This window comes from Lepus europaeus, chromosome 8 (genome assembly GCF_033115175.1).
Source record: "Lepus europaeus isolate LE1 chromosome 8, mLepTim1.pri, whole genome shotgun sequence".
Lineage (NCBI taxonomy): Eukaryota > Metazoa > Chordata > Mammalia > Lagomorpha > Leporidae > Lepus > Lepus europaeus.
In genome coordinates, this window is record NC_084834.1 from 102,049,921 (window position 1) to 102,077,414 (window position 27,494).

Below are 27,494 nucleotides of genomic sequence, written 5' to 3' on the forward strand. Positions count from 1 at the left end.
TGAATAGCAGTACAAACATTATCGGCTTACCTTCAAGTTCTTTTACCAGCTTTGTAAATTCGTGATCAAATATCATATATTCTGGACTGGGAAAGTTTGGCTGGGGTTTCTGAGATGCTCTGGAATATAACTCATGCTTGCTAATGAATCCTAGTTTCTCTATGAAGTTCTCTTTGCCAATCCTCTTCTCTATTAATTGTTTTAGCTTCTCTCTACAGAGATAAGCATATTGAGATGCTTTAAAAAAAAACCACCAAATCATAATGAAACATAGAAGCTTGGCTATACATACTGGCAGAAATAAACACTATCATTCTCTCTTGCTGCCATTGATTAGCCATTTCCTAATACTTACTTCATGTAGCTCTCAAGTGAGTTATCATTGAAGTAAATTGAAATGCCCAGTAGAAGGGCACACAGGCCTTGGACCAACTGCTCTTCTTCTCCAAGATTTTCTGCAATTTGCCCTGTAAGCTGAACTCTTTGTCAAGGAGGCTAAGGATTCACTGTATTTCGGTACTTTATTTTGTAATTTGAACTTGACATGTATTTCACATACAAGTTCCTATAAGACACTCTCTACATATTCCAAAGCCATCCTAAAACAATGGTACACACAACTTAAGTAAGCATCATTACAACCTTAACAGTTTAAAAAAGTTGGTAGAGAGCTCGAACATTTTGGGCACAGAGCTACTTAACTGAAAAGATACAAAGCAGATCTATGGTAGATACTTACGTGTAGGTTACTAAAACATAAAGGATACAAATGGAACATTGGCTGAATTGTGAAGAAAATGTGTTACTGCGATGGGACAGTTGCTTAGCCACGTACAAAGCAACATTAATAATCCAACTCTTGTCTGTATTTTACTTCCCTGCAATAGAGGAATGGCAGAAATCTCATTCTATTAATTTTTTGTTCAAACAAAAATCTTTCTATTCATTTTATTTTGATGAAATTCAAAATAAATCCCTGAGATCCCTATCTGCATAAAAAGAATTTTACATCTTGTAAAAGACGCATCAAGAATCCAGAGTTTAAAATGGAGCTAGACAGTACATTCTTGCACTGACCACAGGTGGCATTTCTGAAAATAAACACTGCAGAAATCAGAGCTGGTTCATCCTTATAGTATATATCCAATTACTGAAAATACGTCAGAAGAAAAACCTGGTCTGCAGAATTAAAAAAAATTATGATGTGGAATCTTTAAAAAAAAAAATCTGTTGGGGTTGGCACTGTAGCATAGCAGGTTAGGTTGCCGCCTGCAGCACTGGTATCCCATATGAGCGCCAGTTGGAGTCCCGGCTGCTTTACTTCTAATCCAGATCTCTGCTATGGCCTGGGAAAGCAGTGGAGGACGGGATGGCCCAAATCCTTGGGCCCCTGCACCCACATGGGAGACCCAAAAAAGCTCCTGGCTCCTGGCTTCAATCAGCCCAGATTTGACTGCTGTGGCCATTTGGGGAGTGAACCAATGGATGGAAAACTCCTCTCTCTGCCTCTCTGTAGCTCTCTGCCTTTCAAATAAATAAATAAATCTTTTTAAAAAAATCTGTTCATCTCATAACCTTTACAATAATTCTGACAGGTAAACTTAGGAAATTTCAATCAGAATTTAAAACAAGTTCCTGATAAAAGGATAAAATCTGCTCCATTCAAAAAACATCAAGAAAAATACAAGGTGATAATCTGAATTCTTTAGATAAATTCCATGAGAAACTATACCAACAAGAAAATAAACCATGCTATAAAACTCAGTCATAATATACTAGATAATGAGAAATCACAAACATAATAAGGGAGGGGGGAGATTTAAATTAGCTAAGTGTCAGGAACCACAAACCATACTGCTGCCAGGTATTAACAATACTAAAATTAATTGGTTCAGCAAAATCAGGGGCTGGCGCTGTGGCATAGCAGGTAAAGCACCACCTGCAGTGCTGGCATCCCATATGGGCACTAGTTCAGTTCGAGTCTCGGCTGCTCCACTTCCTATCCAGCTCTCTGCTATGTCCTGGGAAAGCAGTAGAGGATGGCTCAAGTCCTTGGGCCCCTGCACCTCTGTGGGAGACCTGGAGGAAGCTCCTGCTCCTGGCTTCGGATGGGCATGGCTCCAGCCACTGTGGCCGACTGGGGAGTGAACCAACAGATGGAAGACCTCCCTCTCTCTCTCTCCTTCCCCATCTGTAACTCTGCCTCTCAAATAAATAAATAAATCTTTTAAAAAACCCATAAATTTAATTTTTACATGTTTTAACTTTTTGCCTGCTTCTGAGTCATTACTGTGCCTACAACGTATCTTCATGTTAGCTATATAAATTGGAAAGTTAAAAGATATAGTTATTTCTCAATTGACTATGTGCCATAGAGATTTTAGAACTACTCAAGTTAAAAATGCAAATGTTGGGGGCTGGCGCTGTGTGGTAGTGGACTAAGCCTCCGCCTGTGGCACTGGCATCCCATATGGGTGCTGGTTTGTGTCCAGACTGTTCCACTTCTAATCCAGCTTTATGCTATGGCCTGGGAAAGTAGAAGATGGCCTAAGTGCTTGGGCCCCTACACCTGCATGGGAGACCGGGAAGAAACTCCTGGCTGCTCCCGGCTTTGGATTGACTCAGCTCCAGCCGTTGCAGCCATCTGGGGAGTGAACCAGTGGCTGGAAGATTTCTCTTTCTCTGCCTCTGCTTCTCCCTCTCTGTAACTCTGCCTTTCAAATAAAAATAAATAAATAAATAAATATTAAAACAAAACAAAACAAACAGCAAACATTGGGGCTGGCATTGTGGTGCAGCTGGTTAAGCTGCTGCCTGCAATGTTGGCATCCCATATGAATCGGTTTGAGTCCTAGCTGCTACACTTCTGATCCAGGTTCCTGCTAATTCTCTTGGGAAAGCAGCAGAAGATGGCCCAAGTCCTTGGTCCCCCTCACACAACATGGAAGACCTGTATGTAGGCCCTGGTTACTGACTTTGGCCTGGCCTAGTCCCAGCTGTTGTAGCCATTTTGGGAATGAACCAGCAGATGGAAATCTCTCTCTCCGTCTCTGTAACTCTGTCTTTTAAATAAATAAAATATTTTTAAAAATTGAAAATGTTCTATTGATCTCACTGATCATATAAAGGAATTTTACTATTACTCAGAATAACCATTTGTAGGTGCCAAATGTATCTATACTGTGTATTTAAGAGTATCCTATAGGTGTCAGCACTGTGGCATAGCAGGTAGAGCTGCCGTCTGTGATGTCATTGTCGGTCAGGTGCAAGCCTTGGATGCTATATTTCTGATCCAGCTCCCTGCTAATGTGCCTGAGAAAGCAGCAGAAGATGGTAAAAATCCTTGGATCCCTAGGAGACTGAGAAGAGGCTCCTGGCTTCAGATCTGCCCAGCTCCAACTGTTGCAGCCATTTGGGTAGTGAATGAGCATATGGAAGATGCCGCTCTCCCTCCCTCCCTCCCTCCCTTCCTCTCTCTCTCTCTCTCTCTCTCTCTCTCTCTCAATCTCTCTCTCAATCTCTCTCTCTCTCTCTGTAAAGTCTGCCTTTCAAATAAATAAATTTTTTTTAAAGGAGCATCCTACCAAACCACTAACTGATGTCTAAGACAGCAAAACCAGAATTCCATACTAATCTCAATCTTTTTGAAGTTTGCCCTTTGGAGTCTAACTGAAGAATAAGAAAAAGTTGAAGACAGACTGAAACACTCTACTTATTATAGTAACAAAAAAGATAAAGTCCTCAAGAATGAGATTAATCAAAATGGTATAAAATCTAAAGAAATAAAAATGTGAAATATTCCTAAAGAGCACAAAAGTAGACATATGCCAATAAAATAAAGCCATGCTCTTAGGAAGACTTAACTTCATGAAGATGGTAACACTAATTTATAAAATCAATGTGATTCAAATTAAAAGACCAAAAGTCATTTTCTTCTTGGAACTAAACAACTTCATTTTCAATAAAATATGGAAAAATAAACAAAAAAGAATAATTAGGGATACTGTGAAACAAATGAAGAGTAGTAATGAGGGGATACCAAATCATGACTAGAAATGGAATTGTATGCCAAGCCTAGATAGATTCAATACCAGTGGAAGCTGGTACAGTTGTCTATTGTCTATTGGTGGCTCACTTGATTAATCCTCCGCCTGCAGCACCGGCATCTGATATGGGTGCCGGGTTCTAGTCCCGGTTGCTCCTCTTCCAGTCCAGCTCTCTGCTGTGGCCCAGGAGGGCAACGGAGGATGGCCCAAGTGCTTGGGCTCCTGCACCCGCATGGGAGACCAGGAAGAAGCACCTGGCTCCTGGCTTTGGATCAGTGCAGCGCCGGCTGTAGAGGCCATTTGGGGAGTGAACCAATGGAAGGAAGACCTCCCTCTCTCTCTGTCTCTCTCTCACTGTCTATAACTCTACCTGTCAAATTGAAAAAAAAAAAAAAAAAAAAAGTTGTCTATTGGTATTGTAGAGAATTGGATTAGGAATTCCCGTAGATATACCAAAATCTGAGGATACTCAAGTCCAGTACATAAAAAGATGCATTTGCATATAACCTACACAAATCCTCCTGCTTCGAGTCATTCTAGATTGCTTGTAACACCAAAACAATGGAAATTCTATGTGAATAGTTATTATACAGCATTTTGTTTAGGGAATAATGACAAAAAGGCCTATATATGTTTAGTACAGACATATTTTTAAAAATTTGAAAATTTTTGTCATGGGGTTGGTTAAATTTTTTTTTTTTTTTTTTTTTTTTTTTTTTTTTTTTTTTGACAGGCAGAGTTGGACAGTGAGAGAGAGAGACAGAGAGAAAGATCTTCCTTCCGTGGGCCGCTATGGCCGGTGCACTGCGCCAATCCAAAGCCAGGAGCCAGGTGCTTCTCCTGGTCTCCCATGTGGGTGCAGGGCCCAAGGACTTGGGCCATCCTCCACTGCCTTCCTGGGCCACAGCAGAGAGCTGGACTGGAAGAGAAGCATCCGGGACAGAATCCAGCGCCCCAACCGGGACTAGAACCCGGGGTGCTGGTACCGCAGGCGGAGGATTAGCCTAGTGAGCTGTGGCACCAGCCTGGTTAAATCTTCAGATGCAAAAACCAGGGGCATTGAGGGATGACTTTGTATGGAAAACATAGCAAACAACTATCTATTTGGTAACAGGTGCACTTTAAAAACATTGGGACACCTAGACCGCTGTCTAGAAAAAGATCAGTGGAACTATATACTGTTCATTGAAAAACAAAGTTATGTATAAAAAAAGAAATTAGAAGCCATGAGAGAAAACATGGGTAAATTCCTTAAATTTTGAAATGGGAAGGCCTTTCCAATATGATTTAAAATGCTGAAGATGGGGTAGGCATTTGGCCTAGTGGTTAAGACGATGGTCTGAGGTGGTACAGCAGGTTAAGCTGCTGCCTGTGATGCCAGCAGCCGTGTCCGAGTGCCAGTTTGAGTCCTAGTGGCTCTGCTTCCCATCCAGTTCCCTGCTAATGTGCCTGGAAACGCAGTGGGGAATGGCCCAGGTACTTGGACCTCTGCCACCCATGTGGAAGACCCAGGTGGAGTTCCTTGTTCCTAGCTTCAGCCTGGCCCAGCCCCTACCATTAATGGTCATTTGGGGAGTCAGTCAGTGGATGGAAGATCTCTTTTTGCTTCTCTCTCTATAACTCTGCCTTTCAACCTTCCACGTAAGTAAGTAAATCTTTCAAGATTTATTCATTTATTTTTAAAGTTTTTGAAAGGTAGAGTTACAGAGAAAAGAGACAAAGGGAGAGAGATCTTTTGGTTCACTCCCCAAATGGCTGCAACAGCCAGCACTAGGCCAGGCCACAGCCAGTGGCCAGGAGCTTCCTCTGGGTCTTCCACATCGGTACAGGGGCCCAGACACTTGAGTCATTTTCTGCTGCGTTTCCAAGGCACACTAGCAGGGAACTGGATGGGAAATGGAGCAGCCAGGACTCAATCCTGCACCCATGTGGGATGCCAGTGTATCAGGTGGAGGCTTAACCTGCTATACCACAATGCTGACCCCAGTAAATAATCTTTAAAAAAAAAAAAAAAAAAAGGTTTATTTAAAAAAAAGTGATGGTTTGAGTCCTGGTTTTGCTTCTGATTTCATATTCCTGCTAATGCACATCCTGGGAGGCAACAGGTGATGGCTAAGGTGGTTGGGTTCCTGCCATCCAAGTGGAAGATCCAGACTGAGTTCTTGGCTCTTGGCTTTGGCCTGGCCCAGTATAGCCCTTGTGAGCATTTGGGGAATAAACAAGTAGATGAGAGTCCTCTGCCTCTCAAAAAAAGCAAAAAGCAAAAAAACACAAACAAACTAAAAAATACCAAAAACCGAAGTGCTAAAGTTATGAAAGAAAAGTATAAGGGAAAAAACAAATCAAGACACAACACCAAGGTCAAAAGACAAATATGATGTCAGCGAAAAAAAATCTGTAACTCATATATCAAATACAGGGTTAAATGCTTTACTATAAAATGAACAATTATTTGAAATATAAGAAAAAGTGCACATCCTTTTCTATCATCCCCTGAGTACATGAACCACTGATATTTGGAGAAACAAATGGAGGCTTAAATGATATTTTCCCAGTGTTCTGAAGGTTTATTTATTAGAAGCCACAGAATGGGATAGAAGAGAATTTCAAACAAAACATTTGAAGTGGAATCATATATTCTTTGTCATAAGTAATCAAATTTCCCCTATTATACATTCTAGATAAAAATGTCTCTCATTTCTACATTTCAAATCTAATATCTTGCATTGTTTTAAAACCTAAAAAGCCAACATTTTAAATGTCTTTTGCTCAGCATTAAAAGGAGGTTCTGACATATTATGATGCAGATCACTTTCTAGTGGTAGACTCTGGGACATGAAAAGGGAAAAAAGGGTAGGAACATCATGGAACTTTCTAGAATTATGAAAATAGTCTACATCTTTTGGGTGGTGGTTACAGAGATAAATTCAAACATCAAAAATCCGCTTGCGAGTGGATGTTTAATGTGGTCATTAAGACATCCATGTTCCACACTGGAGTATCTGGGTTTGATACTCTGCTTTATCTCCTGACTCCAGCTTCCTGCTATTGTAGATCCTGGGAGGCAGTGGGGATGGTTCAAGTAACTGGGTTCCTCCCATCAATGTGGGATATCTGGGTAAGTTTGTAGCTCCTGGCTTGGGCCCTGGCTGGGGCCATTACAGGCACTTGGGGAGTAACCCAGCTGACGGGAATTTTCTTTCAAATAAATAAACATAAAAAAAATTAGATTGGACATATCAGGTGTGTACATTTTACTAAAGTGCATAAATTAGTGTCTCAAACAATACTCTTTTAAATGACTGACTTGAATACTTATCTCTAGTCTCTAATATAAAAACCTCAACAGTCCACCGCTGTCAAATATATGTGTGTTATTAATACATGCTAAATCATGCTCACATATAGAAACACAATTCATATGTACTAAAACACATGCCCAACCATGGATATTAAGGCCCACTTCTATTTTGCCAAATATTAAAATACACAAAACACAACCAACCAAACAAACCAACAAAACCCAAACCAAGCCAAACACAAAAAACAATTTACTCACACACATCAAGAACTAAACCCCAACAGTAGCTGTAGTTTATGAGTTATACCCAGGATAATCTGTATTATTTAACTTAAAATCTTTCAAATTACAAAATGATACTATTACATGTTTAAAATAATCTAAGTAATATAAAAGTCATCTCAATCTTTCATACATGATTAACTATAGACAAAATTCTTAACCCTAAATTTTACTTCCTAAGAAATGGTTTTAGAAGAAATAAAGAAACAAGCTTCACAAAAAACCAAAACCAAGGAATCCCAGAAAGTGCAAGCAGCCCTGGAGGAAGCATAAGTATACAGCTTCAGATTCTCTTTCCCATAGTTCTTAGCAACACCACAACAAAAATCCCACGGAGAAAAACTGGAGAGCCAGGTAAGATAGAGATAAACTTGCTGACATATAAGTGTGAGTAGGATATAAATTCAAACAAGCAGTTAAAAATATCAGCAAAACCCAAGACAAAGAAAAAGCCTTGCTGTAAGAGGAAAATGCCTAAGCTGAATCAAATAATACATACCCGTCTGTTGATCTTATCACCCTGCAAATTATACATTAAAAATTATTCATAAATATCACTACTCCAGAAAAATTGGATTCTAGAAAACCCCTCAGAATTCTTTCACAATATTTCTACATACCCAAGCCAATAATTTTGGACTGGATAATTCTAATCTTTTATTGCATAAAAATGATACATATTTTAGAGGATAAAGGGTTAACTTTAAAGCACCTTGTGGAGAAGACATCACCTCTTTAGGCTTTCTTACTATGTACCAGTTGTAATTACAATGTTAAAGCAAGGTCTGTGGAATTGGAGTCAGACAGTTAATTACTGTTTGGCTTTTAAAAGGCTATTTTTAAATATATAGCAACATGAGAATGCCAAATATTAATTAAGATACAGAAAGTTTGGGGTAGTTTTCTTATAAGAAAGAAGTGCTAAATCAAAGATATAATAAGCTTTAATGGAAGTAAACCAATTTTAAACAACATTCTACTCCTTCACTATAGTCAATTTTTAAGCTTTCTTCTGTAACTTCTGTGGATCACATTGGTGTTTCTTTAAAAGCTCAAAATAAGGAAAAATTCAACAAATGATGCAAAATTCACAATTAAAGAACTCAGAACAGTATCACATGGGTGGGTAAGAGGGTGGCAATCGGGGCTGGCACTGTGGCACAGCGAGTTAATAATGCCCTGGCCTGAAGCGCCGGCATCCTACATGGGCGCCAGTTCTAGTCCTGGCTGCTCCACTTCCAGTCCAGTGCTCTGCTGTGGCCTAGGAAAGCAGTAGAAGATGGGAGACCCAGAAGAAGCTCCTGGCTCCTGGCTTCGGATTGGCACAGCTCAGGCCATTGCGGCTATCTAGGGAGTGAACGAGTGGATGGAAGACCGACCTCTCTGCCTCTACCTCTCTCTGTAACTGTCTTTCCAATGAATAAAATAAATCTTAAAAAAAAAAAAAAAAAAAAGAGGGTGGCAATCTTAGACTGGCCACATTTTTTATCCTCCCTGAGTGACTGTGAATGTCAGTGACTTCCTGGTTCTGCTAAAGCATGAACTTGAACTGTTCAACAGCAAGGCTGGCACATGTGGGAAAGTCACTTCATAGAAAGTAACATTTCTAAATACCTAGCATCCACACTTCAACAGAGTTTTGTTGTTCTCAAATGTTTAGTGATGTTTTTCTACGCCTTATTAGATAAGGTATATGTGCTGGGAACTTGAGGACTCACAAACATCAAGGGGGGACACTGACTAACTACATATGCCATGGACTGCTACTCTGTTTTTGTTTTTGAACAATCTTGCTCTGGGAAGAAAACGAGGGAGGCATACAGCTACCATCTTCTTTATGCTGTTCCCTCTCATCAACTAACCTCAATTCAGTCACCTAGAAAAAAGAGAAACTGATATGCAAAAACATCATGGATGACTTAAAAAGAAAATAAAATCAAAACCACCTTTCTGCTCAGAACATGTATTTCCACCATGAATCAGACCTTACTAACTATTGGGCCAGCCCTATAAAATTTTTCTTTTCACAAAACTGTTTCTGGTTACAGTGAGTTTAAGTCCTTTCTTTCCTTTTTCATCTGCACATTCTAAGGGCATCCTTAAATCGCTGTTATCACTGACATCAAGGCATATAGCTGAATCATTTTCCCAGCTGGAGAAGTTTCATGCTGTGTTATACCTGTGATAGGATGTTGGTGCACTGTTGCAGTAAGGAAACTGGAGGGTTGCCGATATTCGTAGCAAGTTGAACCCTGAGCAATTGTTCTTTCTGGGTTGCATTTTCTTGCAAAGCATGGGCAAGGGCCACAGCAGCACACCAGTTTGAAAGTGAATCAGTAGAAAACAGACCTCCACATAGTAACTGACCAGCTGAAACTGAGTTTCCCATTGCTAGAAAGATGGGAGGAAATCAAATTTAGAAGAATTGCTGTCTTTTATACACACCCAAATAGTAAGAAATACTACTGAATACTATTTCAAGATTTACTAATCAGGAGTATTATGTGACATTTCCAAACAATGAAAGTCTGCTTTTCAAAACAAAATTATGAGAGAAAGGAATCTTAGAAGTAGCAGAATGAAGACATATTATGACACTTTAGGTGTTAAATTAATGATAATATTCCTGGGGGTAATTATCATGATTAAAAATAGCATTTCTAAAACAAAGTTAAGGCAATAACATTTCAATTATTCCTCTTATCTGATTTTTTATGGTAATGATTTTATACAAAAAATTTTGGGTAAGTGTAACAAAGTTTTGACCAAAAACTCAGAATGTATGTGATTCAAATGAACTCCACTGATATATCCAATTACTTCTTCATCAAATTGCTCTTAAAGTTAATAACGGCAAATGTTTAAAGAATTCACCTCTGGTAAAATGAAGTATTTAAAGAAGCCATAGAAAAGGCAAGACTATGACCTGTACTAGAACAACAGACCACGATGCCCTGTGTACTCTGGTAGGGTTATCTTTAGAATGGTAATTACTACCAACAGCAGTTCTGTTTGTTGGCATCTATTACCTTAGGTATCTGGGTGAGTGATTCACACATGTAATGCACGAATCCTCAGACTACTTCTAGTGAGGTGACTATTACCTCCCCACAACTCAATAGAAGGCTCAAATTAAAAACAACTTGTCCAAAGTTACACAGCAAGAGAAGTGGAAATTCTACAATGCAAACTGTGGTCTGACTCCAAAGCCTGTTTTCTAAATTCATGTTTAGGCTTTGGAATTCCCCCGAGCCATACACAGTATTTTAAGCTAAGGGACAGAGAGACAGATTCGATTAAAAGTTTGAAAGACAATTATTTTCTTTCTTAAGAGAGAAATTAGAATTAAATTATTTACCATCAATGGTGGAAGGCAGGAGTGTTGACACAATCTCTCCTTGTCCTTTTTGGTTTTTATATAAGAAGCATTGGAAACAATAGAGAACAGCACATCGCAAGACAAACGGCTGCCTTTCATTTACCATGGACATGAGAAGCACTACAATCGCTGGCCTGTTGCATTTGAAAGGAAAAGAACAAAACAAAACAAAACACTGCAACCAGGTACACAAATCATTATATATGAATATATGTATGAATAGCAATTCATTTCTGTTGACTGAAGAATCACAGCCAGAGCATGAGCAAGTTTAGGATTTCATTCTCCATCTCAAAGGGAAACTAGCTGAGAGAAATGAGGTAATCTGCCTGCTTAAGGGACATCACTAGGAAGTGAAAAAGGTGTTATCTGAACCTACATATCTAAGTTCCAAAGATCAATGTAATGTTACCACTCTTTTAAAATACCAGTATTGCAGCAAGCATTGTGACACAGAGTTAAGCCACAGCTTGGGATATTTGCATCCCATGTTTGGGGTTCCTGTGATCAAGTCCTGCCTCTGCTTCTGATCCAGCTTCCTGTTTATGTGCCTGGAGGGCAGCAGGTGATGGCTTGCATGCTTGAGTCCCTGACACTCACATGAGAGATCTGGATGGAGTTCCAGGCCCTGGGTTTGGACTGGCCCAGCTCTGGCTGCTGTGGGCATTTGGGGAGTGAGTCAGCAAATTGAAGATCTCTCTCTCTCTCTCTCTCTCTCTCTCTCTCCCCCCCCTTATCACTCTGCATTTCAAATAAGTAAGTCTTAGAAAAATATTTATTTTATCAGATTTCTACTTTATAACATATATCTGAATTATTATAGAGGACTAAGAAGTATATAGAGGATATCTGGTTTTTATTTTTTAAAAAAGATTTATTTATTTGAAAGTTACAGAGAGAGAGAGAACTTCCATCTGCTGCTTTACTTTCCAGATGGCCACAATGGCCAGGGCTGGGCCAGGAGCCAGGAGCTTCTTCGAGGTTTCCTAGGTGGGTGGCAGGGAACCATTCAGGGCATCTTCTGCTGCCTTCCAAGGCACATTAGCAGGAAGCCAGACTGGAAGTGGAGCAGCAGGGACAGGGACTATTGCCCAAAGGGGATGTCGGTGTTGCAGGTGGCAGCTTTACCGGCCACGCCACAATGCTGGGCCCATATATAGGCCATCTTAACAACCATCTCCCTTCTCCTACCTTGGTGGGTTTGACGGTGCATTTACAGAAGCAAAGTAGTCTTGGTTTACTTGGCAACCTCGAATAACTTCTGATACAGTATTTATGGTCTGTTAAGGGGAGAAAAAAAACAAAAAGGTAGAAAAAGTTAAGAAGAAAACCTTTTTTGAAGAAAAAATGTTATATACTGCTTTTATTTTTAAATGTCAAAATTCAGACACAAAAAAGATAAAAATCTGTGATAGCATTATAATCTTGTAACACTTTCTCAAGATAAAGTTCCAAAACACCAAGCATGGGTCTCCAATCAAAAATAACAGTTGGTCACATATATTTAAAGTCTCAAAAAAGCCCACAAAGACTAATAATAATAAAATCTGTTTTTACAAAAGAGGAAAATGTTACTTTAAAATTTTAAAATCAGAGAACAAATTTAAAATGCAGTAAATTAAAAATTCAACCTAAGGATGACACTGAAAGAACTTCAACAAAATAAAAAATGAAACCATATTTCAAAGCAATCTGTTGTACATGATAAACACACACAATTTTGTCAATTAAAATGATTTTTAAAAAGACAAAATAGATTCAGAATATCCAATAATGTGTTCACAGAGGTGCAGAAGAGAAGAGAGAATTAAGGAATACCAAAAATATAATTGAAACAGAAGGCATCTATCCCCAGCTCAAAGGGCCTTGTGCGGGAGGGGTGGGGAAGAGAACTACACTACAGCACACCATCAGTAAATTTCAGAAAACCAGAAATGAAGAAAAGGTCTCAGGTTTCTAGAGAAAAGACAGGTTATATTAGAAAGAAAAAGGCTCAGGATTCAGACTTCTCAGAACAACCTTAGAATGATGTTTTGAAAGCTGTATTTGTGATTTCCAACCCTGAATCCCACACCCAGCTCTCAAAGTAATGACATTTTCAGACAGAAAAGGGCTAAAAAAAATTTCTTGTCTTGCTGCATACAATCAACTAATGAAAAATCCTTTTGGATGGATCTGCTGAATTTCAGCAGTAAATCCTATAAAACCTGAGGCCTGTAGTACACCTTCTGGAATCAACACTGTCATTATCTTCACTTGATAATATCAGGGAAGAATTGAACACATAAGGGTTAACTACAACTGTTTATTTTCTTCAGTGAGATCTGATTCCTAGGATTCCTGATTCCAATCTGCACGGAGTGTGGCCTCTTCCTGAGCCATGCTTACCTCGGTGAGGATATCAGCAGGAACTCCAGTAGCCATTAGGATGGTGCAAAGCTGCTGCAACAACCCACACTGGAACATAGCCTTCTGGCAGCTGCTGGTAGCACCGGGAGGGTTGGTGGGGGATACCAGTACGCGAACAAGCTGAGAGAGAAAAGGAAATCTGTTCTTTAAAGAACTGCAAAGGCTTCAGGCAACTCTGACGGAGGAAGCAAACCCGGGAAGCACAGGAAAAAACCCGGGAGCTCTTTCCTTCGTGCTCCCCTGGCAACAGCTCTGTGAGAGGGCAGACTCATTGTGTTATCTGCTGCACATCTCCTTTGGGTGACTTCAACTCCAAGAGACCAGAAACTGCCTTGGTCACTTTTGTGTCCCAAACAACAAGCACAGCATCTGCAGGTCTGAAAAGAGATGACCAAGTTCCTTCTAAACTTGAAATATTTAAAGAGCAGCTAAACTAATAACTGGAGACAAGGTAGGAAGATTTATTAATTTGGCAAGGGGTCGGTCTTGTTAATTGCTAATACTAATTATTATTTTTTAAAGATTTGTTTATTTATTTGAAAGTTAGAGTTAAACACAGAGAGGAGGAGAGGCAGAGAGAGAGGTCTTCCATCCACTGGTTCACTCCCCAAACTGGCTGCAACGGCCGCAGCTGTGCTGATCCGAAGCCAGGAGCCAGGAGCTTCTTCCGGATGCAGAGGCCCAAGGAGTTGGGCCATCTTCTACTACTTTCCCAGGCCATAGCAGAGAGCTGGATCGGAAATGGAGCAGTTGGGACTATAACCGGCGCCCCTAAGGGATGCCAGCACTGCAGGCAGCGGCTTTATCCTCTACGCCACAGTGCCGACCCCACTAGTACTAATTAAATCCCTACAATTCTACAAATACTCTGAATATGAACATGAAGTTTTAGAACCACAAGAAAAGACAACAACTAAGATAGCACTTCAAAATGTTCATGGGACACTAGAATCAAAAGATAAGGTTGGGGCTGGTGCTGTGGTGTGGCAGGTAAAGCTGCTGCCTGCAGTGCTGGCTCGAGTCCTGGCTGCTTCACTGCCAATCCAGCTGTCTGCTATGGCCTGGGAAAACAGATGGCCCAGGTCTTTGGGCCCCTGCACTAGTGTAGGAGAACTGAAAGAAGCTCCTGGCTCCTGGCTTCAGACTGGCACAGCTCTAGCCGTTGCAGCCAACTGAAGAATGAACCAGCGGATAGAAGACTCTCTCTCTCTCTGTGTAACTCTTTCAAATAAATAAGTAAATCTTTTTTTTAAAAAAAGTTAAATTTATTCTATGCAAAAAGATTTTTAAATCCATGTATAGTTTTTTCCTGTAAAGCAATTTTCTGTGAACTTTTTGAAGACCTCCTATATTTAGGCACAGCCACATCTTCAAAATAATTTTAGGGGCCAGTGTTGTGGCATAGTTGGTAAAGCCACCATTTGCGATGCTGGTATCCCAGATGGATGCCAGGTTCGAGTCCTGGCTGTTCCACTTCTGATCCAGCTCCCTGGTAACATGCCTGGGAAAGCAGCGGAAGATGGCCCTAAGTGCTTGGACCACTGCAACCATGCTGGAGATCCAGATGAAGCTCCTGGGTTCGGTTTGGCTCAGTCTTGGCCATTGTAGCCATTTAGGGAGTGAACCAGTGGAACGAAGATATCTCTCTCTCTCTCTCTAACTTTGCCTTTTAAATAAATAAAATAAATAAAACAAAAGAAAAATAACTTTAAACATATCATGCATTTTTTTTTTAAATTTATTTTTAACAGGCAGAGTGGATAGTGAGAGAGAGAGAGAGACAGAGAGAAAGGTCTTCCTTTGCTGTTGGTTCACCCTCCAATGGTCCCCGCGGCCTGCGCGCTGCGGCCGGCGCACCGCGCTGATCCGATGGCAGGAGCCAGGTACTTATCCTGGTCTCCCATGCGGGTGCAGGGCCCAAGCACTTGGGCCATCCTCCACTGTACTCTCGGGCCACAGCAGAGAGCTGGCCTGGAAGAGGGGCAACTGGGACAGGATCGGTGCCCCGACCAGGACTAGAACCCGGTGTGCCGGCGCCGCTAGGCGGAGGATTAGCCTGTTGAGCCACGGCGCTGGCTATATATCATGCATTTTAAAACTAGTTACATGTACATACAAACTCTTACATATCAAGGTCAAATGAGATATTAATGAACTACTTTGGTATAAGCAAAGTGCCTACAAACAGAATTCACATGGTGGTAGTGGTATGACTGAGCACTCAAGACACTCATCACTATAGCTGGTGCAGATCAAAGACTGTGACTCACTGAGAAAGGGGATCTGTGTGTGGAGGGGTGGCTAGGGGGGAGTTAAATATTAAAATAAATAGGATTGAAAAGTGGTATTTTTTTCTTCTTAAAGATGTATTTTATTTATTTGAAGGGCAGAGTGTTTGAGGGGGAGGGAGGTCTTCCATCTGCTGGTTCACTCCCTAAATGGCTACAACACGCAGTGCTGGGCTAGGCTGAAGTCAGGAGCCAGGAACTTCATCCAGGTCTCCAACATGGATGCAGGGGTCCAAGCACTTGAGCCATCTTCTGCTACTTCCCCAGGCACATTAGCAGGAAGCTGGATTGGAAATGGAGCAGCTGGGACTAGAACCGGTGCCCATATGGGATGCTGGTGTCACAGATGCGGCTTTACTGGCTATGCCACAATGACGGCCTGAAAAGTGGTATTTTTATTGTTGGAAAATAAAAAGATGACTAGGAATCAGCAGAGTCTGAATCAGTGAGTAATGAAGAAACAGATTATTTGATGTTTTCATGTCTGGCTTAACACACACTGCCAAGAGGACTGGTTAATAAATTGTCACTAAGGAGAGCCTTTAGCATTGTACACTGACTGGTTCCTATCCTGGAACTTTGGTTACCAGATTTGTTGTTGTTTTCTTCCCTTAATTTATTTCCCACCTATCCCTATTTCTCTTATTTATTTTTTGGGGGGAGGACTATTTAAAGCATGTGCCAGGCAATATGTCATTTCTCCCATAAATATATTCATGTATACACCTCCAACTGACAAGGATTTTTGAAAACATAATCACGCGATTTTAATTTTTTAAGGTTATTTACTTCATATACTTGAAAGACCGAGAGAGACAGAGACAGAGACAGAGAGAGAGAGAGAATCTTCTATCCACAAATTCACTCCACCAAATGGCTGAAACAGTCAGGGCTGGGCCAGGAGTCTGCACTTTTATCTGGGTCTCCCATGTGCATGGCAGGGGGCCAGGCACTTCAGACGTTATCTGTTGCTTCCTAGGATGCTTTAGCAGGAAGCTGGTTCAGAAGTGGAAGAGCTGAGACTCAAACTGGCATTCAGATATGGGATGAGGACATTCTAGCAGTGGCTTAACCAGCTGGGGATTGAACCAATGGATGGAAGACCTTTTTCTCTGTTTCTCCCTCTCACTGTCTGTAACTCTACCTCTCAAATAAATAAAATCTTAAAAAAAAAAATAACTAGTTATAAAATTAAAATGCTATGAAAAAGTTAAAATATTACTGAACAGCTTTTTAAAAGATGTTTCCAATAATTTTTGTCTGTAAAATTTGAATGAAAAAAATCCCAAAGAAGATCAATTTCAGTTTTCAATTACTTAGAATTCAATTATGACTGTAACTGTAATACTGAATAATCCCAATTAGAATGTATGCAACCAAAAAGAAAAACAATAATGCATTTGGTGTACTGTAGTAGAGACATGGTATACAACTTTAAATATTGCTATAAAGAAAGAGTATTCTAGGGGCCAGTGCCGTGGCTCACTTGGTTAATCCTCTGCCTGCGGCACTGGCATTCCATATAGGTGCCGAGCTCTAGTCTCAGTTGCTACTCTTTCAGTCCAGCTCTCTGCTGCAGTCCAGGAGGGCAGTGGAGGATGGCCCAAGTGCTTGGGCCCCTGCACCCGCGTGGGAGACCAGGAGGAAGCACCTGGCTTCTGGCTTCGGATCAGTGCAGTGGTGGCCGTTGCGGCCATTTGGGGAGTGAACCAATGGAAGGAAGACCTCTCTCTCTGTCTCTCTCTCTCTGTCTCTAACTCTACCTGTCCAAAAAAAAAAAAAAAAAAAAAAAAAAGAGTATTCTAAAGGTTGAATAGCACAAGATATATTTGATTCTTGAGGTGAAGAATACACTAAAATAAATTAACTCAGTCCCTTTGCTTTGAAGATTATGGTCTTCAAGACTTATATGTAAGAGAGAAAAACTTTACTTTCATATACCTGAAAGATAAACCATCAGAGAGAGAGAGAGACAGAGAGAAAATCTTCTATCTACTGGTTTACTCCCCCAAATGGCTGAAACAGAGCTGACAAAGCTCTTTTGATAAATTTTGATGAAAGCTAAAGTTTATTCTTTTTTTTTTTTAAGATTTATTTATTTGGAAGTCAGAGTTACAGAGAGAAAAGGAGAGGCAGAGAGAGAGAGAGAGAGAGAGAGAGAGGGAGAGAGAGAGGTCTGCCATCTTCTGGTTCGCTCTCCAATTGGCCGCAATGGCCAGAGCTGTGCTGATCTGAAGCCAGGAGCCAGGAGCTTCTTCCCGATCTCCGACACAAGTGCAGGGGCCCAAGGACTTGGAAAGAGCTGATCGGAAGTGGAGCAGCCTGGGCTCTAACCAGTGCCCATATGGGATGCCGGCAGTGCAGGTGGGGGCTTTACCTGTGGCGCCACAGCACTGGCCCCCAGTTTATTCACTTTTTTGAAGTCAAGAATATTATAGGGGCCAACATTGTGGCACAGCAGATTAAGCTGCTGCCTATGATACCATCATGCCATATTGGCTCTGGTTTATGTCCCAGCTGTTCCGGTTCTGATCCGGCTCCCTGCTACTGGCCTGAGAAAAGCAGCAGAAGATGGCCCAAGTGTTTGATCCCCTGCAACCCATGTGGGAAACCCAGATGAAGTTCCAGGCTCCTGGTTTTGGCTTGACCCAGCACTGACCGTTGTGGCCACCTGAAGAGTAAACCAGCAGATGGAAGCTCTCTCTCTGTAACACTTTCAAAATAAATAAATCTTTAAAAAAAAGGGAATACTTAAAGAACCAACTTATTACACAACTACAATACTGTATTTTTCTGTTTGTATGCTACACTCAAAAACTTTTTTGGTGAAATACTACTCTATAAATTGACATCTTCTTCACAGTAATTCTCTACATAGTACTTTAAACTACAAAACATGAACAGGCCCTTCAAGCAATTTAAACTTTCCATGTTTGGCAGAAAATGTTTTCTTATGATCCTCTCACTCTCTCTAATGTCAGCTTTACTTTTCCAGAGGAATTTCCTTTAAGAAAGCAGTTTTAGGGGCTGGCGCCGTGGCTCACTTGGCTAATCCTCTACCTTCGGCGCTGGCATCCCATATGGGTGCCGGGTTCTAGTCCCGGTTGCTCCTCTTCCAGTCCAGCTCTCTGCTGTGGCCCGGGAGGACAGTGGAGGATGGCCCAAGTGCTTGGGCCCTGCACCCCATGGGAGACCAGGAGGAAGCACCTGGCTCCTGGCTTCAGATCAGCAAAGCGTGCCAGCTATAGCGGCCATTTGAGGGGTGAACCAACAGAAGGAAGACCTTTCTCTCTCTCACTAACTCTGTCAAATAAAAAAATAAATAAAAATAAAAATAAAGAAAGCAGTGTTGGACAAAGGTATCGTGCTCTCTACTTGGTGCTGCTGTTTCTAGAACATAAAAGATTAATAAATTCTTGAAATATGCAATACTAACAAGACAGATAGGAATGATGGAGTTACAAATATACATAGAAAGGGCTCTGTGACCACAGCCTGCTGTAAAATACTTTTGTAACAATTTTTAGGCATATTTTAAATAGGGTAACTACATAATTTATAGTCCAAACCAGGGCATTTTTAAAGTGAAAGAGGACACCATTAGTAATTACAAAGGGAAGACTGGCCTGGCAAACTGGGGCACCTGGTCACCCTAATTATCAATCAGTCCCATGCAGGCAACTCCCAGGGCGTGGGACAATATTCAGACTCTGATCACTAAAGAGGTTAACCAACTTGTCTTGAAATCAGCTTCAGAGGTAGACAGGGTTTAGAGACGTTCAAAGAACCACGAAGATCACTAGACAGTGTGTAAGTTTCACAGGTTGATATAGACTTAAAGGGTTGGAGAAGGTCACTTCAATAAAGAAGTAATTAAGTAAAATACTTAAAAAAAAAAAGAAAAAAAAAAAAAAAAAAAAAGGCCGGCGCCGTGGCTTAACAGGCTAATCCTCTGCCTTGCGGCGCCGGCACACCAGGTTCTAGTCCCGGTTGGGCCACTGGATTCTATCCCGGGTGCCCCTCTTCCAGGCCAGCTCTCTGCTATGGCCCGGGAAGGCAGTGGAGGATGGTCCAAGTCCTTGGGCCCTGCACCCGCATGGGAGACCAGGAGAAGCACCTGGTTCCTGGCTTCGGATCGGCGTGATGCGCCGGCCGCAGCGGCCATTGGAGGGTGAACCAACGGCAAAGGAAGACCTTTCTCTCTATCTCTCTCCCTCACTATCCACTCTGCCTATCAAAAAAAAAAAAAAAAAAAAAAAAGTAAAATACTTCAAGAACTTCAAATTTTTCTCAGGTGCAGAAACCATTTGGAATCCCACTGTCCTCCCTTTTACTGTCACCACCAAGCTTTCACCATAAAGCTTAACTAAAATTACAGGTGACTTGTGTATAAATAAATAAATAAATAAGCACATACATAGGTCTTAAGACCCAGACTATCACTCTTTGGCGGCAGGCACATTATCATTCATTTTCTAGTACTCAATGCCTGGCTCTCAGTAAATGTTTGCTGAACGGAGTTATTTGTTGAGCTTCACTATTTTGAATATTAAAAGTTATTTTATGAAAACAGGCTTAAAAAATTCAAATCATTAATGTAACTTATTAGTCTCTCATGTAAAGCCCACCAAGAAACTGTATGATTGAATTTTTTTTTTTTTTTTTTTGGTAGGCAGAGTGGATAGTGAGAGAGAGAGAGAGAGACAGAGAGAAAGGTCTTCCTTTTTGCCGCTGGTTCACCCTCCAATGGCCGCTGCGGCCGGCGCATCTCACTGATCCGAAGCCAGGAGCCAGGTGCTTCTCCTGGTCTCCCATGGGGTGCAGGGCCCAAGGACTTGGGCCATCCTCCACTGCCTTCCCTGGCCATAGCAGAGAGCTGGCCTGGAAGAGGAGCAACTGGGATAGAATCCGGTGCCCCAACCGGGCCTAGAACCTGGTGTGCCGGCGCCGCTAGGCGGAGGATTAGCCTGTTAAGCCACGGCGCCGGCCATGACTGAATTTTGTCTTAACATAGCAGGACAAGAGAGAGGAATAAAACATGAAATACAATCAACATGTTAGTAATTACTGAAGCTGGGTGATGGGGTGGGGGCAGCAACTCCCACAGTGAAAGGGTTGTTAAAGCCCTCTTGAAACCAGCTGAGTATCCTGCATTTACCAAACAGTCATATCCTTTTCTGTGAAAGGACTGCTGTCAGAACTGCTATCACATTTGACTGAGGAGTATACCTGTAACATTAGATGTAGGTTTGTCACTTTCTGTGCAGACCAGCCAGAATTTTCATCTCCAACCTCAAACCAAGGTTTCATACGCTGAATATATGAGCCTTCTTTAAAAAAATTTTGATTGGAATTGTTGTTTTTCAACAAGTTTTGGAGCAAAATCAAACAATCTTCAACTACTATACCTGGGGAGAGAATATAAAATCAAAGTGTTAAGCCTGATAAAATTTGAAATCCAACCCACAAACATGTTCAAAAAGATCAGTCTCCATGCTCAGCCCATCTTCGGCGTGGCAAGGCAGGCAGCTCATCCTGACTCCCGACAGCCACTGGCTGCACTGTGTGCTCTTTCCCAGGTCCCCCAGCGATTTCCTCACTTCTGTATTTAACCATCATTCATCTCAGTAACTCATTGTTTATTCAAATCCCGGCTTAAAGAGTATTTCTTCAGAAATGATTTCTAAGACCCCAGCTACATGTGCATAGCAGCCTGCTACTTTTATTATCAGGTAGTGTCTGCTTCTCCACTAGTAATTTGAAAAAGCCTTGCTCACCTATCTGTGGCAGAGACAGAGAGAGATAGAGACAAGACATCAGGTATATACATAGTAGCTAACTATTAAATATTGGTTAGATGAACCAATCCTATCTTACTTGATCTCTAAGAAGCACTTGACATTGTTTGAATATGGTCCTTACAGCTCTCTGGCCTGTGTTTTTCATGGTTCCTGTTCTCCACTGTTTCACCCTTCTGCTTCTTTGCTTACAGCACACCATTCTCCAGGGCACTCCCATCTACACCATCATCACAGTGAGAACTCCCGTTGATCTCTGCTTCACCACACACTACAGAAACCAATGATCTACCTCCTCTGCAAAGCATACCGGACTGATGTTGGGCGCTCACGGCTGGGAGGCTCTTCCAGTATATCCAACTTTTGAGTTAAGCTGTATGCTTACAGCAATGGATTATTTATTTGAAAGGCAGAACAACTGAGGGAAGGTGATAGAATGAGAGATTTTCCATCCACTGGCTCAGTTCCCAAATGGCCACAAAAGCCAGGGCTGGGCCAGGCTAAAGCCAGCAGCTAGGAACTCCATCTGGGTCTCCCACGTGGGTGCCAGGAACTCAAGCACTTGAGCCATTACTTGCTGTTTCCTAGGAATATTATCAGAGAGCTGGATTGGAAGCGGAGCATCTGGGACTTGAACCAGCATTCTGATATGGAATGTGGGCATTCCAAGTGGTGGTCCAACCTACTGCGCCACATAGCTTGCTCTGATTTCTTTTTAAGAGCACTTAAAGTATATAGAAAACCTGAGAACAAATAAAGTTTCCACATACTCTGCCCCTCCTAGTTCTCCCTATTACTGGCATCTTGTATCAGCATGGTAATACTGGTTACAACTGATGAATGAATACAGATGCTGTTATTGAAGTCCACAGTTTACAGTAGAGTTCACTCTTTGTGCTGTAAAGTTCTATGGGATTTGACACATGAATAAGCATCCTCTGGCACCAGAAGAAAAAGACTGTGAAAGTCCCCTCTACAACTGGCAGCCTCCTTCCAGTGTGCACAAAGTGGATCCTGGAGGCTTCAGGCCACAATCAGTAACAGCAAACCATTGGAACTTGTCTTAGCAACCCTGAAGACTAATTAATTCTATCTCGATTTACCACACTGTTTTCCTCAATCACCTGCAAAAACATACACCTCTCCAGTTTATCTACTTGTATGTTCTTTCATTTTTTTCATCTCATAAAGCTTTGGTTTCCTCTTCTCCACTTAATTTCCTCTCAAAGGCTTTCATGATCCTACTTGAAACCTTCAAATATTAGTTAGTAAGACCTACTGCAGCCCTGTCTTATAACTTTTTCAACTGAAGCCAGCTGATGCTCTCAATCCCATGGTAGATTAGAGTCAGCATGTTGTATCTAGGTCCTCCCAGCCCAGTGCATTTCCCAACTACAGGTCCTCTACCCTCTCTTAAAAAGTCTGTTCCCTTATGACTCAGGCTCTTTGGTAGCTCTTTGCTACTCTTTGTCCTCTGAAAACATCACTGGCTTTGTGGTCCATCTTTCTTGGGGTGGGTGTTTAGCCAAGTAGTTAAAATGCCCACATCCCACATTGGAGTGCCTGGGTTTAACACCTTACTCTGGCTTCTGACTCCAGATTTTTGCAACTACAGACCTTATGAGGCAGTGGTGATGGCTCAAGTAAATGGGTTCCCGCCACTCACATGGGAGGCCTGCATTGAGTTCCTGGCTCCTGGCTCTGACCCCTCCCAGCCCAGGCCATTGCAGACACTTCAGAAGTAAACCAGGAGTTGAGAGTTCTCTGTCACTTTAATCAAAACCAGACAAGTCTCCTCTCTGTAAGTTCTTCTGTCATTCTTGGCTATTTTAATTTCGACAGCAGTCTGAGTAATACCTAGACCTCTCAGTTCGTGGCCCCAACTCTGGTGATAATCCTCGCCCTCGGACTACACCTCCTATCCTTCTGGCTCATTTACCTGCTTTACAGCTTCCCTGAGACTTTCCACTCTACAGACAGACGCTTTTCTCCTATTGTAGAAACTGCCTGTCTCTACTTCCTTCCTTTCCAGCTGATGGTACTGACTCTCCCTCCTTCCATTCTAGAGATAATATACTAAGTTCTCCTGTCTCACTACCTATTCATGACACCTTGCTGGAACGGGCCTAACCCTGTGAAAAACTGCCTTTTTTCCCACACTGCACTTAGGCATCTTAGCATTGTTGTGGGGAGATCACACAGAGAGACAGTCTGCACTGCTGTACAGTCGTGGTGAGCACCCTTGCCAAGGCCCATACTTCAAGTCTTCCTAATCACAGCAAAGAGCTCTCCCCTCGCCAGAACACCATTTCTAGCTTTCTGTTAATTCTCAACTGTGTCTTTTCCCTTCACCCTCAATATACGATTCTACTTCCACCTCAACTGCCTGTAACTCCCTGTACTAAATCTGCAAGGCTGCACATTCACCAATCCCACAGAAAATGTGGCAGAACAGAATCTGAAAAGATACAGCTAAGATCTTCCATAAATGAAGAATAGCACCAATCCAGATTGCAGAAGTCTAACAAATATCAAAGAGGATTAAAAAAAAAAATCCACATGCAACATGCCGGAGTGAAAGAGAGATGTCAAGTAGGGTCTGAGCCTCCATTTCTCCCTCTGGACACATTCCCTGGAAGCTAACAATTTAGTGAATACAAAAAGAATCTCTTCACGCTATACCTCCATCACTGTTCCCCTCCTCTGTAATAATGTCCAGTAGTCTCTCAAAAGCATTTTCAAAAGCAACAATTTTCTGGATTGCTCCATTACTTCTTGTCAGTGCCTGCAGTAGTAAGACACCCTTATGGAGAAGAAAGACAATGTTTAACAGAGTACAATATTTACAAGACATTTAAAAAACATTTTCAAAATCATGGAATTTCATAAGTCCACCTCCTTCACTTTACATATGGAGAAAACAAAGACTGGAAAGTTAAGCAATTTGCCTCCTTCCCCCTAAAGTTATAAATTTCAGCGCAGGCCAGGATTCATGTGAAACAATTCCTGATTCGGTTCTCTTTCCACTGTACAATACACAATTCTTCCATACTCATCAATCACTACGTAGCTTTCACTGTGGCTTAAGAGAGCTGAACATGATTATATCTGTCTCAGGAATCCACTATACATGCTCCACAATATGATCAATGGAAAGGCTGACTTAGTAACATAAATCAACAACCACCACCACATTTGAGCAGAAAAAGTACAGGAATTCATGTAAATATTTGGCCCTAAATTTGATTCTAAGTCCACAGAAGAAAGATGAAAAGTCATGTCTCATGAACAGCAATAAATTTGGTTTTTGCCTCTTTTAGTTTTCTTCAAGCCTGTTTAGTTGGGATTTAGTTTATATATTTTAAAGCCTATTTATTAACTAATAAAAACACACTTTTCTGCTTATTACATATTTCTGTTTTTAGGTATATCAAACAAGTACTTGATGAAGCTCTAAGTACCCAACAATATTGTGATGCTCAGAGAGGGCAACTATTTTATTAAAAAAAAAAAAAAAAAACAAAAGGAAAAAGAAAAAGGCACAGATATTATTTCAGAGGAGGAGGACCAGCAAATAGATAGTTCCAAAGTCCCTCAGAAGCTAATCAGTTGCTGGCTGTCAGTACTGGACAGATAAGTACTTGCATGAGACAAAAAGTGCCCACAACTTTATTGAGCTTGATACATTCATTTGCCTGCCAAGTCTCAAAACTAAGATGAGAGAAAAGTAAAAGTGGTCATTTTTAGATGTTTAGATGTGAAGCAACTTGCGTTTAATTGCTAACAAAGAGAAGGAATACAGTAGAAGGCTCTGAGTTAGAGAAAGTAGGTTTAAAAACTGGCTGCCTTACTTAATAGTTGCACAACATTAAGCAAACTATACAAATTCTAACAGCATACTCACATGTAAAAGGATAATAATACCTTTCTCACAGTTCTTAAAAGTAAAAACTAGGGCTGGTGCTGTGGCATAACGGGTAAAGCCGCCACCTGCAATGCCAGCATCCAGTATGGGTGCCGGCTCAAGACCCGGCTGCTCTACTGATCCAGCTCTCTGGTATGGCCTGCGGAAGCAGCAGAAGATGGCCCAAATGGCATACCACTGCACCTGAGTGAGAGACCTCGAGGAAGCTCCTGGCTCCTGGCTTTGGGTTGGCCCAGCTGTGGCTGTTGTGGCCATTTGGGGAATGAACCAGAAGATAGAAGACTTCTTTCTCTCTCTGCCTCTGCCTCTCTGTAACTCCGCCTTTCAAATAAGTAAATCAATCTTAAAAAAAAAAAAAAAAAAAAAAAAGAAAGTGAAACCTAAGAGATGGCACTGTGGCCTAGTGTGTAGAGCTGCTGCCGCCTGTGGAGCCAGCACCTTATATGAGCAGTGGTTCGAGTCCCAGCTGTTTCACTTCCTATCCAGCTCCTTGCAAATGTGCTGGGGAAAGCAGCGGAGGATGGCTCCAGAGTTTGGGGCTCTGTACCCATGTGGGATGCCAGAAAGAAACTCCTGGCTCCTGGCTTCAGATCAGCTCAGCTCTGGCCATAGCAGCCATTTGGTGAGTGAATAAGCAGATGGAAGATCTCTGTGTGTGTGTGTAATTCTGCCTTTCAAATAAATACATAAATATTTAAAAAATAATAAAAACTACTAGAGATAAAATGACTTCTATAAAACCTACTACATAAATTCTCAATAGAAGTTTCTTTTCCTCTTAAGTTTATTGAAAATATGGCCATAAAACATTTAAAAACTAAAAATTCAGATGTTATAATGCAAAAAGAACTACTAAACATAAACATAGTGAAAATCAACTGAGAATCATTTTTATCTTTCTCAAATAAAAACTGAGGAAAAAAGGTTAGGAACAGAAAAAAAGGTAGAGTTAAAGGAAAACAGCAGACTTAAGAATCAAGCTTATGCAGTTACTCCAAAAAAGCAGTTTAATATATGAAAATGAAATAATAATGATATTAACAGAGATCCAGGGAGAGATAATGTTTTTATTAAACAGTTTGTATCACATCCTTATCTAAGCTGAGAGCCAAGAGAATAGAGTAGAAACTTAGGTTTAAGATACATAGTCAAATTTTATGTATAAAAACATACCCCAAATTTCTAACAGATGGATGCTCATTTAAATAAGATAATTCTTAAAAGATAAATTTAAACATTAAAGAATAAAAAAGTCCTCCTTACATTACTATTTAACTTCATTACCTATATACAACACTGAACTAATATATATTTTGTATACTACAAAATTTTAATAGCTCAGTGGTTTAGGTCACCCCTCGTGATGTCTGCATCCCACACTAGAGTGCCTGATTCACGTCCTGGCGCTGCACACTTTCCATCCAGCTTCCTGCTAATGTGCCTTAGAGACAGAGAGGATGGCAGGACTATTTGAGTTCCTGACAACCATGTGGGAGACTCAAATGGAGTTCCTGGATTGGGCTTCAGCCTGGCTCAGCCCTGGCTGCTGCAGATACTTGGGAAGTGAACCAGCAGATGGATGAAGATCTCTCTATTGCTCTTTCAAATAAACAACAAAATTTTAAAAAAACTATGCAGATTGCAAGTCAAGAGCACTTCAGTTGTAAGGATAAAAGCAATGGAAATGACATTTCCTAGAGCTTAGGATGAGAATGGCACAAAGCAAGCAAGCACAAAGGCAAACATGAAGAAAACACAGCTAACAGACACTGCCACTTGGTTTCGGTGGCTCTTGGGCATCTCACTGTAAATACTGAGGTTAATGAACGTAATAGGATCGTCTCGCTACAGAATCTAGAGATTTTTCCAACTGTTACGTAAAAGTATTATGGAGTTTTAATCAAGGTGGAAGAAACAATATAGAAAAATACAACTTCAATACAAAATGTTCAAACTTAGATGTAAATATTAAAATAAACCAGAATGGAAAGTAACTGCAGAGCAAATCATGCTCTACAATAAAGCAGAGATTACCAAGGTAAATTCTTTGAAAAACATACTCAATC

At 41.1% G+C, this 27,494-nt stretch overlaps 1 protein-coding gene across 1 annotated transcript in view; it reads right to left on the bottom strand.

Annotated features, from left to right (window-relative positions):
- Nucleotides 1-27,494, bottom strand: part of USO1 (USO1 vesicle transport factor) — an 86,053-nt gene that overhangs the window by 17,573 nt on the left and 40,986 nt on the right. Inside the window, exons 8-16 of the mRNA XM_062198662.1 lie at nucleotides 24,186-24,306; nucleotides 20,935-21,113; nucleotides 13,397-13,537; nucleotides 12,200-12,288; nucleotides 10,988-11,142; nucleotides 9,809-10,020; nucleotides 768-878; nucleotides 356-474; nucleotides 31-212 (exon numbers count right to left, since the gene is read on the bottom strand). Of these exons, the coding sequence (XP_062054646.1) occupies nucleotides 31-212; nucleotides 356-474; nucleotides 768-878; nucleotides 9,809-10,020; nucleotides 10,988-11,142; nucleotides 12,200-12,288; nucleotides 13,397-13,537; nucleotides 20,935-21,113; nucleotides 24,186-24,306 (1,309 nt within the window). The remainder of the gene's footprint in view (nucleotides 1-30; nucleotides 213-355; nucleotides 475-767; nucleotides 879-9,808; nucleotides 10,021-10,987; nucleotides 11,143-12,199; nucleotides 12,289-13,396; nucleotides 13,538-20,934; nucleotides 21,114-24,185; nucleotides 24,307-27,494) is intronic.